The sequence below is a fragment of the Colossoma macropomum genome, unplaced genomic scaffold (assembly GCF_904425465.1).
Source record: "Colossoma macropomum unplaced genomic scaffold, Colossoma_macropomum, whole genome shotgun sequence".
Classification (NCBI taxonomy): Eukaryota; Metazoa; Chordata; class Actinopteri; order Characiformes; family Serrasalmidae; genus Colossoma; species Colossoma macropomum.
The window spans coordinates 12,846,898-12,860,842 of record NW_023494795.1 but is presented as its reverse complement, the minus strand read 5'-3'; the positions used below and the strand labels follow the sequence as shown (position 1 = coordinate 12,860,842).

The following is a 13,945-nucleotide window of genomic DNA, read 5'->3' as shown; positions in this document are numbered from 1 at the left end:
CTTCAAATATACTCAGACCACTCTCCTCAACACCGCTCTGAAAATATACTCAGACCCTTCTCCTCAACACCGCTCTACAAATATACTCAGACCACTCTCCTCAACAATGCTCTGAAAATATACTCAGACCACTCTCTTCAACACCGCTCTACAAATATACTCAGACCACTCTCCTCAACACCGCTCTACAAATATACTCAGACCACTCTCCTCAACAATGCTCTGAAAATATACTCAGACCACTCTCTTCAACACCGCTCTTCAAATATACTCAGACCACTCTCCTCAACACCGCTCTGAAAATATACTCAGACCACTCTCTTCAACACCGCTCTTCAAATATACTCAGACCACTCTCCTCAACACCGCTCTGAAAATATACTCAGACCACTCTCCTCAACACGGCTCTACAAATATACTCAGACCACTCTCCTCAACATGGCTCTACAAATATACTCAGACCACTCTCCTCAACACCGCTCTGAAAATATACTCAGACCACTCTCCTCAACACGCCTCTACAAATATACTCAGACCCTTCTCCTCAACACGGCTCTACAAATATACTCAGACCACTCTCCTCAACAATGCTCTGAAAATATACTCAGACCACTCTCCTCAACACGCCTCTACAAATATACTCAGACCACTCTCCTCAACACCGCTCTACAAATATACTCAGACCACTCTCCTCAACACCGCTGTACACATATACTCACACCACTCTCTTTACAGACCAATATTTACAGACCACTTTACTCAAGTACCACACGACAATTATACTCAGGATAGATGGAGGACTTCGGCTTTACGTGAACTTTGTAGTCAAGGTCTGTGTGGGTGGGCAGGCGCATACCAATGGGCTGACTCCAAGTAGGTGCAAGAAGTGACTTTATTAGACGATGGGATACGAACAAACAAACACTGAACAAAATGGAAAGAAAGCACAATTACATATACACTATTTACAAGTATATTGGAGTAACAGCCGCGAGGCTGGAACTCCACACACACATCTCCAACACAAGCTGACTCGAACTACACGGACTGCTAGTAGTGAGTACAGGTGAGTAACGTTTTATATCATTCAAGTGTCCATAACAGGTGACAGTTGATGATGGTTGTACTAAAAGTCTCTAGAATGTTTCGGGGCTGGTGATGAGGTGTACAGCTTAGCACATCACAACCATTCTAAACTATACTCAGAATACTCTACTTAGGACCACTCTACACCAATACCACACTACAACTACACTCAGACCACTCTTTTCAACACAACTACAAATATACTAAGACCACTCTCCTCAGCAACTATACCCAGACTACTTTCCTCAAGACCATTCTCCTTAAAAGAGACTCAAACTCTCCTCAAGATGAAGGTGAAATTACACTAAGACCACTCTCCGCAAGACCATACAACTATATTCAGATCACTCTCCTCAAGACCACTTTACACATATACTCAGAATATTTGAGACCACACTACAAATAAACGAAGGCCACTCTCTTCAAGTCTACACTACAACTACTATTCAGTACTACAAAACATTTACAGCAAAAAACCCACCTGACCAAAACAGCAGAGCCACACCCAAACCACACATATCATTACCAACCACAACAAAGCAGTCTACAACTATAGTCTACTCACATGGTAGCTATACCACCACCTACTCTTTAAAACAGCATTCTAAAGCTGTTTAGATGAGTAGGCATGCTGCAGCCCATTGGATAGGATAGGAAATACTACTGTACACTACATCAATACAAAGTTAACCTCAATACATAATTTATTTACTCCACATACAACTATCTGTCCTGGTTTTGCTCAAAGGTATAACAACATGCTCAATACTGCCTATTGACCTCCCCTACTGTAACACCAGTTTACGCTGGATGTGTGTGTAGAGCGCCAATGCATTGAGGTCTCTTTCCCACTCAATATCCCTTTTGGCATTTGCATGCTAATTTTCACAGTTCTTGTTTAGAAACACGAATCTGGCTGGGTGAAATCTGCAGACACTTCCTCCAAGATGTGGAGACGTGGGAAGTCTTTCGCAAAAACACATTTTTAAACCATTTACTGAGTACTTACATATCACACATACTCTCACGCTCAAAGCTAATCCAACTCCAAATCAAAAAATCAACTCTATTACCCAACAGCCTGTGAGGCAGCTCCCAGTGTACTAGTCAGGCCCAGTACCACAATACAAACTACACCGATCAGGCATAACATTATGACCACCTCCTTGTTTCTACGCTCATTGTCCATTTTATCAGCTGCACTTACTATATAGGTGCACTTTGTAGTTCTACAATTACAGACTGTAGTCCATCTGTTTCTCTGCATACTTTGTTAGCCCCCTTTTACCCTGTTCTTCAGTGGTCAGGACCCCCATGGACCCTCACAGAGCAGGTACTACTTGGGTGGTGGATCATTCTCAGCACTGCAGTAACACTGATGTGGTGTTGGTGTGTTAGTGTGTGTTGCGCTGGTCTGAGTGGATCAGACACAGCAGTGCTGATGGAGTTTTTAAACACCTCAGTGTCACTGCTGGACTGAGAATAATCCACCAACCAAAAATATCCAGCCAACAGTGCCCTGTGACCACTGATGAAGGACTAGAGGATGACCAACACAAACTGTGCCGCAGCAGATGAGCTATCATCTCTGACTTTACATCTACAAGGTGGACTGACAAGGTAGGAGTGTTTAATAGAGTGGACAGTGAGTGGACACAGTGTTTAAAAACTCCAGCAGCACTGCTGTGTCTGATCCACTTGTAACAGCACAACACACACTAACACACCACCACCACGTCAGTGTTACTGCAGTGCTGAGATTGATCCTCTGTGGGAGAGGAAACAGATGGAAGAGAAACAGATGGACTACAGTCTGTAACTGTTGAACTACAAAGTGCACCTATATAGTAAGTGGAGCTGATAAAATGGACAATGAGTGTAGAAACAAGGCAGTGGTCATAATGTTATGCCTGATCGGTGTATCTAACTTTCGTACTGCAGTATTGTGTGCTGTCCTCTCAAGATCACTTTCAAATTAAATGTCCAGGACTCGGACTGCAAAATATGGATGAAATTCCATGCTGTGATTCAATTGCTAATTTTGTGATCACAGTTTGGCTTACACTATATTAAAAAGTGGGGGTGTAACAATATGCATAGTCAATTTGAATAAGATTTTGGATTCTGAGGCTATGATTTAATTTAATTTTTGATATTTTGTGTGTTAAAAATCTAAAAGTCTTAAATTCTACCTCAGATTTGTTTGGCTTAGAAATACGCAAATTTACTTAAAATCTAAACACTGCATGTCATTTTGCAGTGTGTGATCTTGTAAAACATCACAACTGAGTAATGAAGAGTACAAGAACAGAAAGAATGCCCCCCAAATGTAGTTTTGATCACTGACAGTGGTTTCTATGAAAGGAAATCAATGAAAGACCCTCAGAAGAGAATGATGGTTGTAACAATGATACATTTTTAAATTTTAATGTACTGTTTCAAATCTTTTTTTCAGTTTCTTCATACTGTATTTAAACGGTTAAACCCTTATTATCACTATAATATGATTAAAGACCTGCATTGGTTTGAACATTAAAAAAAAAAAAATCTAATTCTTCTGCGCTCATCTGCATATTGCAGCCTTCTGTGATATCACTACTGTGAAGGCCAATATCCAGATAACTATTAACAAACAATATAATATGCAGCTCTAACCAGAACCTGGATTAAAATGAAACCTGCAATCCAGGAAGTCAATAAAGAACATCATCAGATGAATGATAGAGCACACTTTGCACTGCAATAGAATAGAGGTATCTCCACACACACACACACACACACACACATATAGAGGTAGAGAGAGTGCAAGTCTGAGCACAGCACACAAGTCTTAGATGGGCTTTTGTAAGTGTTCATCATTCCTTACAACCCCATCGGCATTACACTGTTCTTAAAGAGACTCAGATGTGGTAATTACTGACTGTCACTGTATGTTCTAAAGGTTCTACAGATGCATCATAAACCACACTGTGACATAATCAGGGTTTTAGTGTTGTCTCTTTAAGAAGCGGCCTCGTAAAAAGCTTCTCCCAGCTGCTTTGTTTACCTGGGCCTTCAGATACTGTTACCTCTACACGTGCGTCATGCTTAGCCTCCTTACCGTCCGTCGCCATGGTTGCGGCGAGCCTTTTTCTCCTGCAGCTTGAGTAGAGAGGGGGAAAAAATAAGCACAAGGTATTTTCCGGCCGCGGTGAATGTGCTTTTGAGTGGGAGTTTGCGTTTGAGAGTGTATGGTGAAGAAAAAAGGGGGAGTGGAGAAGATTAGAGGAAATGTGAGCTCTCTGCCTAGCGGTGTTCCAGAGCGTACTCAGGGAGTCCTCGGTGCCTCACCTGTGTCTGTTTTCTTCTTTTCTACTGAGGATGCATAGACTGGACCATATTTCACTTTTACAGAATGGATGTGGTTCTAGCACAGGGGTCTCAAACTCAAATTGGGGGCCGCTGCCCAAGAGGGGCCAGTTGAAAAAAGGCTCGGAAAAAAGTGTCCCACATTTTTTTTCAAGTATGAATTTTAACTACATCATATTTTTCATCTCACATTTGACCTAATGTTGTAAATAAAAAAATATATATAATGGAAAAGGGTCATATTTTTTCCCCAAGGATGAGTTTTAATTACATGACATGTACACTAATTTAAGCACGTCTTAGTCACTGTTTTAGCAATTCACATGCCATGTTATTATTATTATTAGTAGTAGTAGTAGTGGTAGTATACATACATAGTGTTTAATAAACGTTTTAGTTTTTAGTTTAATTAAATCAAGTAAACTTACATTTAACACTAGAATTATACTGGACTCTTATTATGACAGCACTTGCATTCCTGCTGAACGCAAAAGAAGCTGAAAAAAAAGACTTGCGGACTGAGTTTAAGGTTAAACTGTAAATATGTGACAGGCCACATGAGGCTGTCTCATGGACCAGATGTGGCTCGTGTCCCATCCCACCCAAATAACCACGCCCGCTTATCCAGCCTTCATATTTTCACCACTGCAGTTGCCATTTCACATACAGCAGTCTCTTATGGACAGAACAGTGGTGTAATGTCACACACGGAAAATTTCTGTGACTGATTCAGACGCATCGTTTTCATTGATGTTTACAGGCTCTCTGGGCTCAATGGATTATATTCTGTCCCTACTAAACTAATTAGTTAGTTAACAGGCTCTAATGATATTCAGGCACAAGACAGGCATAAGGCCAAAAACATAATTCACACAACTACACAAACAGGGATGCTTTGCGCTACGCAAGACATGGTTTTGTGTGTGGTTGCCTTGTAAAATATATCATGGCACAATTTATAATGCAACGCAAGCACGAGATGCATTCTGAGCACTACAGCAAGGGGCGCTATAGTGACAGAGAAGCTTGGCCCAGCTGTCTTATACCACCAGCGTGCTTTCTCTTTGTAAACTGTCATAGCAGACGAGCAGTTGGACGAGTCTCTCACAAAAATGTTTTGCCTGCATAAACATATATATGATGCATCATCACCTTCTCATTCTGACAAAACAGGCAAAGCAGCTCACACTGCTTTACGTTTAGCTGTTCTGGTTGTTGGAATGACAGCTGATCTCATTCAGATTTTTCCTCTATTGCCCCTTTGAGTAGTGAGAGTTTTAAAACAAGGTGAGTTCGTACAGAAGGGCCGTGTGTTTGTAATACATTAACCAAGCGCTGTCATTTGCATTTGTGAACTTGCGGTGAATTTGTTTCTGGCCTGAGGTTAAAATTGGTGCTGATTTAAAAGAAAATCCTATAGAGATGTTAGCAGAAATTAGCATTATCTTAACTGTGGAAAAGGAGTAAACAAAACCTACTTACAAAGCAAATTACAAGATTTCCACATGACGTGCTTCGGCTGGTACATGTTCACGATTTTGTGACTGTTAGTGACAAATTAAAAAAGTCTAACGTATGGTCTCTATGCTGCGCTCCACTGCAGCCATCATTGAGCTCAATACCACTGCTTAATAACCACACCCCTTATCCCGCCCTCTCCACTGAGACAGCCAATGAGAGCATGGGCATTAGCCTACAAAATTAACATCCAGAAAACAACATTTTCACCACAGAGGATTAAAGGCAGAGTAAACCACATTGTACACACAGGTGTTACTTTGTACTCTTCAAACAAAAAAGTAAAATATGTCTGTTTTAAAATTAGTAACTGAATAATAAGCCTGCAGTTTAAATCATTAACAATCGATTATTTGTCCTTGCTTTCTTCCTCTGATATTGAACATCGACGGTCCTGTCAATGTCCATTGTCCACTCTCTGTCCATCACAGAACATCTTTCTTTCATTCTTTTCTCTCTGTCTTGTCACCTTGCTGAACAGAAAGACTCAATATGCTCAAACATTTATAAACAAGTAATCAAGTCGACTGAGACAACAGTACCCGCAACTAAAGAGCAATTACTGCTTCAGAGAAAGAGAAAGGCAGAGACAGCGTTTATTCATGTGGACAAATTAAAGGCTCTGGTTACACACATGTTCGGGTGTCGGTGTATTTGTGTATTAGTGTGCATATTGTGTATTAAGCCTATAAGAAAAAAAAAAGCACAGTGCCATTAGACCCTTTATTATACCACATTACAGGCATGTGTTTGTTGAGCCAGCAGTCTGTGGACAATTAAGATTAATGACTGTGAACATTCACCATCACCTTCTTATGATACAGTCAAGCACACATACTCAGTATGTTAGGGAAGGTCCCTACAAATCTGTATTTATCCCACGACCTTCTTCAAGGAGAATTACATTGACTTTTCATAAATTCTGCATATTTTACTCATTGAGATGTAAACAGAGTCATTCAGGGGAGTTGAAGGTGAAATGGTTAACTGCAGAGAAACTTACTGACTCTGTTCTCAATACAGTGGTGCTGATAGGAACCAGAAGTCGCATAAGTACATTTAATGAATATATTTTATTTGCTATCCAAAAAAATCAGTAAACCTACACGTTTTACATCTTAAACCGCTTGATCCAGATAGGGACGCGGTAACAGTAGGGAAAGCAGAGAAACCCAGACAACCCTTCCCCCCCGCAACTTTCTACAGCTCATTCTGTGGGACCCCGATCCACTACCACGCCAATTTGGAGGTATAATCCCTCCAGCGGGTTCTAGGACGACCTTGGGGTCTTGTTCTAGTATGCCGTTCCTGGTAAACCTCCAACGGGAGGTGGCCATCTCAACTAGCTCCTCTCAATGTGAAGGAGTAGGGGTTTTACTCTTAGCTCCTCCCGGATGTCTGAGCTCCTCACCATATGAAACACAGTGTAGCACGTCACCATGTGAAGAAAGCTAATTTATGCTGCTTGTATCTGCAATCTCATTCTTTCTGCCATTACCCAAAGCTCATGACCATTGGTGAGGGTGGAGATGTAGACCGACTGGTGAACAGAGAGCTTTGCCTTATGGCTCAGCTGCCGCTTTATCATACAGTCTGGTACAGCGACCGCATTACTGCTGCCGTCTGTCCCATCCTGGATCAGGACATTGTCGTGGCGGAAGGGCTTGTGTGGTCTATGGATCTTCAGAGATAAGTCGTCAGGAGCAGTTTGCTCCTGGTAGGGTCTCCCAAGGCAAACAAGTTTGGAGTGAAGACACAGTCTAACCCGATGCAAAATCACCCATGATTAAGGGACTCAGGATACTGTGTACCCTGCCTGGAAGAGGGTTACCAGGAATTATCCCTGGAGCCAGGCTGGGCTCAGGCCGAAAAGGCAATGTGGGGGAACCATGTGGGGGAACCATGTGGGCCCACCACCCACAAGGTCCACCGTGGGGAACCAGTGCAGTGCAGTATAGGCAGTGGGAGATGGCAGGGGGGCCCTTGGTGGCATGGACCCCTGGGCAGAAAAAATATGTAATTTTGCAAATGGTAAAATACTGCTAAATGTCAAACAAAATTATGTTTTTTTTTTGGCTTACAACACCTTTATGTAAGTCTCTGCCATGAATTTATCAAATATGTTTACAACCCAAAACTTTATCTCAAAACTATGTTTGAGGCATCAGGCAATGTATACATTACCATTTCATATAATAGCATTATGTATGTTTAAAAGGCATTAAACGCCTCAGACGTTTGGTTCCCATCATCACCAATGCGAACACCTCTGAGTCAGTAAGTTTCTCTAAAATGGTTCATTTCACATCAAACCACTGAATGAGTTTACATCTTAACGACTGAATTATACTAATATACTAATTATAATTTAAAAATCAGTAAATTCAGTGCTTAAAGCTAACCACTTACCAAGTTAGCTTGACTAATGCTCAGCACTGCACACACAACCTGGACCACATGGCTGCACTTTCTTTCTTTCATTTCTTTCATTCCTTTGTTCCTTAAGTAGTTCTAGGTACAACCAAGTAAGTGTGAGGTACAAACTCCAAAGTTCTAGATACTTATTTCAGCTAGCATAATGGTAAGTTCTGAGACAGCTGAACTAAGTTAAGTGTGGGGTACAGTCTCCAAATTGCTGTGTAATTATTCTGGGTAAAATGAATGAGGCATTAAAACAGTCTAACTAAATACACTCTGAAGATTAACAGGTTCTAGCTATTAACCTGATAAATGACAAAGTAAAATACCTCATAAATATTTGAAGCAAAGTGATAAGTTCAAACATGTTCACACTAGATTTCAATGTAATGCCACACGTTTTATCCAGGAAAGGAGATGGGAAAGTTATATGGTGTAAAAATGATGACAGAAAATATAAAAATAGATTTCTAAAATAAACAGTAGGGACCTTGTAAAAACACTGCTTTCTTTGACAGCCCAGATTCAGTTTCATTTATAGGTAATAGACAGGTTACTTCATATAACTACATCATAATTTTTACTCAAAATAATTACACAGTACTGTGAAATGCCTTGGAACTCACCACGTTACCAAAATAACTACCTAGTACTTTGGAGTTTGTACATCACATTTACCTGGTTAATACCTAGAACTTAAAGGACTGTAAAAGAAAACACTGTCAATCATGTTTCGACTCCTCTAACAAATATCAGATGACTAGTCTGTCACTGCATGAACTATAATTACTGTGATTTGCTCACAAATAAGCCACCTCATTCCAGACAGACACCTTATGGCACCAGTGTCTTACGTAAGCGCTGTGCTGTCTGAGACTTTCAGAACTGTGTTTTTTCCTTTCTCGACATCCTTGCATGTGTTTGTGTGTGTGTATGTGTGTGTGTGTGTGTGTGTGTGTGTGTGTGTCCTCCCGAAACACACAGATCATTCTGAAGAGAAAGCCTCACTGTCTTAACACATTTGGCTGCGAAGAAGTATACACAATTAAATGCTGTGTGTGTGTGTGTTTGTCTGGCTGTTTGTGTTTCTGTCTAGGCATGAGTGTGTGTATCTGTGACAGAGAGAGAGAGAAATAAAAGACCTCTTCCATCCCTTTTATGTTTTGTGTCTGAAGGCTAGAAGACTGTGTTCTCTGTTGAAGTTGAATCAAGGCCACCTTTTGTCTGCTGTGTGGCTCCATTTACATGGTTTTCTGTGTCATATCTGCTTTTCGTCAGAAAATGACATGGCCTGCTTCTATAAGAAGCAAAAACAACACAAGGGTCCATAGGATGAGATACTAACCTGCACACTATGCACAATCATACACCTCTGAAGTTGTCATTCTGTGGGCTCCAGGTCTTAGCTGGTTTTCTTGGTGAGAAAAATGAATGGCGTTTTCAAAAATTGCTGATTTCTGTTCCGTGGTGGACAGAAATGCTACAGCTTGAGTACCTGGCATCGGTATATTACAGTGCTCAAGTTCAGTATTAGACTTCTTATCATGCAAGGTCGTTTCAGTGTGCAAAATCAAAAATGATATTTCCTTAAAGCTGTATTGTGTAAGATCTACTTAAAATTGAAAGTAGCAGCCTTACAAAATGAGAAGAAAAAAGCCACATGAAAATATGGTGTGTATAGCCTAAAATAATAATTTAAAAGTCAGACGTGTTGGGTCAGAGGTTGCAGGTATTTTTCGGACCACGTTGTACGTCTTTACATATTAACATCACACACAAAGGCTCAAAATCAGAAGGTCCAGCTTGATGAGGCCTTAAATGCAAAATCAACATTATACTTTTGAAGATATTTGACGTCTCCTCTTGAGTTTTAGGAGAGATCTCAGTAAAGTCACACACTATGCTCAGATTTGCCAAAATGATAATGCTCATGTTTATTTACAGTTAAACTAAAGACAGGAATCTCATTAAGAACTCAATCGTTTTTCATCCAAGACTAACAGCCATCACAGATTTGATGCTCAGAGTAGCTATAATTGTTATGGGCCAGTCTACTACTTTTTATCTAATGTTATTTTTTCCAAAGAAATTTTAATATCACCATATCACCACCATCATCACCACTCTTGTTACATGAGTAACATGCATGTATGAATTATTCCTATTTTGACTGCCAAATGACCTCTTAATTCAAAGGATCTGGTTACAGTTGAGGCGGAAATATACAGGACAAAACACATCAGGTTTGGAACATTTTTGTTTACCACAGGCCATGATATTGGAAAACCTAATTTATTCTTCTTATACAGGAAAGTGCTTTGAGTTCCTATCTGCCTGGAGTTCCTAACTACCCAGGACAGACTACTGAATGACACAGCTTCAGAGGTCTATGTGGTATAAAGCTTTAACATCACAAAGTGGTCCTTGTTAAATCTAAAGGTAGTGTATCAGCATAAGTGTGAATATATTAGTCTGTCTCTGACAGCCAGTGTGTTTGTGTGTGTTGTTTTGTGACTCTCACCGAAAATGTGAGAGTGTGAGTGTGTGTGTACTGCAGAAGCTGCAGATGGGCTGATGATAGAAGCACGAGGAGCAGCATGTGCTCTGGAGTACGAGACATTGCCTCAGTCAGTCATAACAGACACACACACACACACAGCTGGAGCTCCATGGCTAACTTCAGAAGCATGATGTTCAACTTGCTGACGACCTTAGCTTCATGCAGCACATTAGCGCAAGCTAATCCTAGCTGCTTTAGTGAAAACAGCCTCAGGCATTTTGACACAAATGATAAAAAGTCTCTCAAATCTTTCAAACTTACTTTCTAACCATGAACCTCATTATTCTCTGAGTCTGAGATGATCCTGCCCCCTGAAGCTAAAAATGCTAGCACAAATATATATAAAGCATATAAACATTTATAGCTATGTCTAACAGCTTATCAGAAATACTGCTTCCTACCTGCATTGATAAAGAAATTGGGTCCAATTTTGAGGACCTGCTTGTCAACTACAAACCAGCAAACATCAGTGACATAGTGCTAGCTTATTGGTAGGCCTATTGCAGCAGTGTGGGATAGAGCTAAGCTCATCATCATAAAAAGCCCTAAACAAAGTGTCATGAGGATACAAGTGGATAAAATGTGCACTCTGCTGAACTGTCTTGGTGTACTAGTGATAGTGCTTTAGTGCTCAGTTTTAGTAGCTGGAGCTGCAGAGAGATTAGTAGTGTGGTACTGCTGATCACATTGTGCAATATTCCAATGATAATGTGAACTATACTGATGGGAGTTCAAACAGACCTTGCACAGGTACTGTATGACAGTATGCAACTACAAACTGTACACAGATTAAGCCTAGTCTAGGAATAAATGGTAATATCAATCATGATTCGCTACCAAGAAGCAGACTTAAGCTTAATCTGGGTCTGGGAAACTAGTTTTAGTAGGACTAGTATGCTAAAAACATATGGTAGCTGTGTTGGAACAGATGCTAAGGGCAAAGCTTGCATGGCAGAAAGCACAACAGCACTGCTCTATGTTTCAACTTAAGCTCAGTCAGACAGCAGTCTTGCAATAATGATGGCATTTTCTTAGTATCACAGCTCATTTAGCCATATCTAAGTATCAATGCATTGATTTTATCCAGCAAACCTCTAATGGCAAGTTTGCAGTGTTTGCCTGAAGTTGCACTGGATTAGCTTAGCGGCTCAGCTGTAACACTGGTGGGATGGAGGACTGCATAGCGCTTAGCGAAGCCGGCCCAAGTGCCTGTGTTTGTGGTGCATGGAAGTGCACCTTTACCTAGTTCGGCTGCACAAGAGGAAAGTGCCGCGCACCATTGCAGGAAAACCTTAGGGAACATGGGATCAAGCTTCTGCACCTGGCTTTATAACCCACTTGTTGTTGCTCCTTGCCGCTTAGGAGAGAAATACAACACAACCCGTGAATCATGTCTAGACTCTATATATCTACAAAACAAAAGCTATAATATGAATGGCATCAGACTGGATGGTGATGGTATTTTGTGGAAGTGATGAAAGTGGTTATGGTGACCACATATAATACATATAAAATGATCTCTGGAAATGGAAGCCCATAAGCCTTCATTTAAAATCAGGTCACTATGAACGTACCGCTTAATGATACATCTGTAAAAATGAACTGCTGACTCATGGAAGCTATTTTAACTATATAGTAAGAGTGTCAGGGATGCACTAATCATATTTTTTTATGCACTAATCATATGTTTTATTTGGCAGATTCTTTAGTTACAGCCAAATTATTATTATTTTTTAGCCTTTTTTTAAAGAGCAAATAATTGTATTTATTATCAGTTTGGCTAATATAAAGTGCTGGAAATGTGCCTCATGTGCTCATGTAGCCTATGAGCACATGAGGCACATTTCCAGCACCTTACATTAGCCAAACTGATAATAAATACAATCATTTGCTCTTTATTTGGCCCACCTGGCATTTTTAATTCATTAATGAGTCGCCTATTTTGAAGTGCTACATCGAAAGTAGGAGGTAAACAGCAATTTGCACAGTGGGCCAAGCACAATTATACTCTGGCATTTTGTTATAGATATAGCATCAGAATGCCTCGTTCAGTTTTAAGACGTTAAACTGCAACACAGATTGGCCACAATAAAAAGAATAAATTGGCCAGTTGCAAATCACGTGTTTGGACGTGTTAGTATGTAATGTAATGCTATGTGACTTAGTTTTTTAGATTTATATTACTATTATTATTTATGCCAACATTCATTGGCTTTTTGACAAGCAACACATAGAGCCTGATTAAAAAGGTTGGAGAGAAAGATGGAGAAAAAGAGATGTCAAAGAAGATAAGCTGATAAGCTGTGGTAGGGAGGGCCTACTACAGCATCATGTTATATACACACTGACACATTAAGAAAACACTAATGAGGATATATAGTTTGGTATATTCATGCAACAACAAAAACTACAGCATATCATACACAAATGCTGAACAGCACTATTAGAAAAAAAAACTGATCAAGCACATCATGGAGTGGTTAGCTTGTTTGTGTATGTACAGTAATGTTCATCTTGGTGAGCTGCAGCACAAGCCTGTGTGAAGATGTTGGCATGGCAGGACTACGAGATAACGGCCGTTTCAAGAACAGAAGCACATTGTGCTGTAACTCAGTTACGCTACAGTCAATTCACAATGAGCGCTTGATTATGTATCTTCAGAGGAAGCCATAATACAGTTGCTGTCTTTGTGAATGTAGGCTTACCTTGTTGTTGATTGTTCTGGTGAGAGGGTATCCAACAGTATGCATGTGTATGTGTGTGTGTATGTATGTGTGTGTGTGTGTGTCCGTTCCACCTGCCTGCTGTTACTGTGTAACTGGGGCATTACTTGGAGTCAGGTGTCACTTTGCGCAGGTGCAGTGTGACCTAAAGCAGTGTATGAATGTGTATGTGTTGGTCAACTCACACGTGCATGTTGCTATACATGATAAGTGATCTAAAAATTATCGATACATCATAATATACATTTACCGTTTATTTAATTTCCAGTCAAAACGGCCATTAAGTACAAAT

The 13,945-nt window shown here is 40.3% G+C and overlaps 1 protein-coding gene across 2 annotated transcripts in view; it reads right to left on the bottom strand.

Annotated features, from left to right (window-relative positions):
• The window catches only part of cracd (capping protein inhibiting regulator of actin dynamics), a 28,497-nt gene extending 14,775 nt beyond the window's left edge, over nt 1-13,722 (bottom strand). Inside the window, exon 1 of one of the 2 annotated variants that reach the window (XM_036581501.1) lies at nt 13,636-13,722. Coding sequence is in view for 1 of the 2 variants with exons in the window: in XM_036581500.1 (XP_036437393.1) it covers nt 4,187-4,199 (13 nt within the window). In the remaining variant the exon portion in view is untranslated. Of the gene's footprint in view, nt 1-4,186; nt 4,262-13,635 lie in introns of those variants that run through there. The other variant, XM_036581500.1, reaches the window with a different exon arrangement.
• Nucleotides 13,723-13,945: the final 223 nt, after the last annotated feature.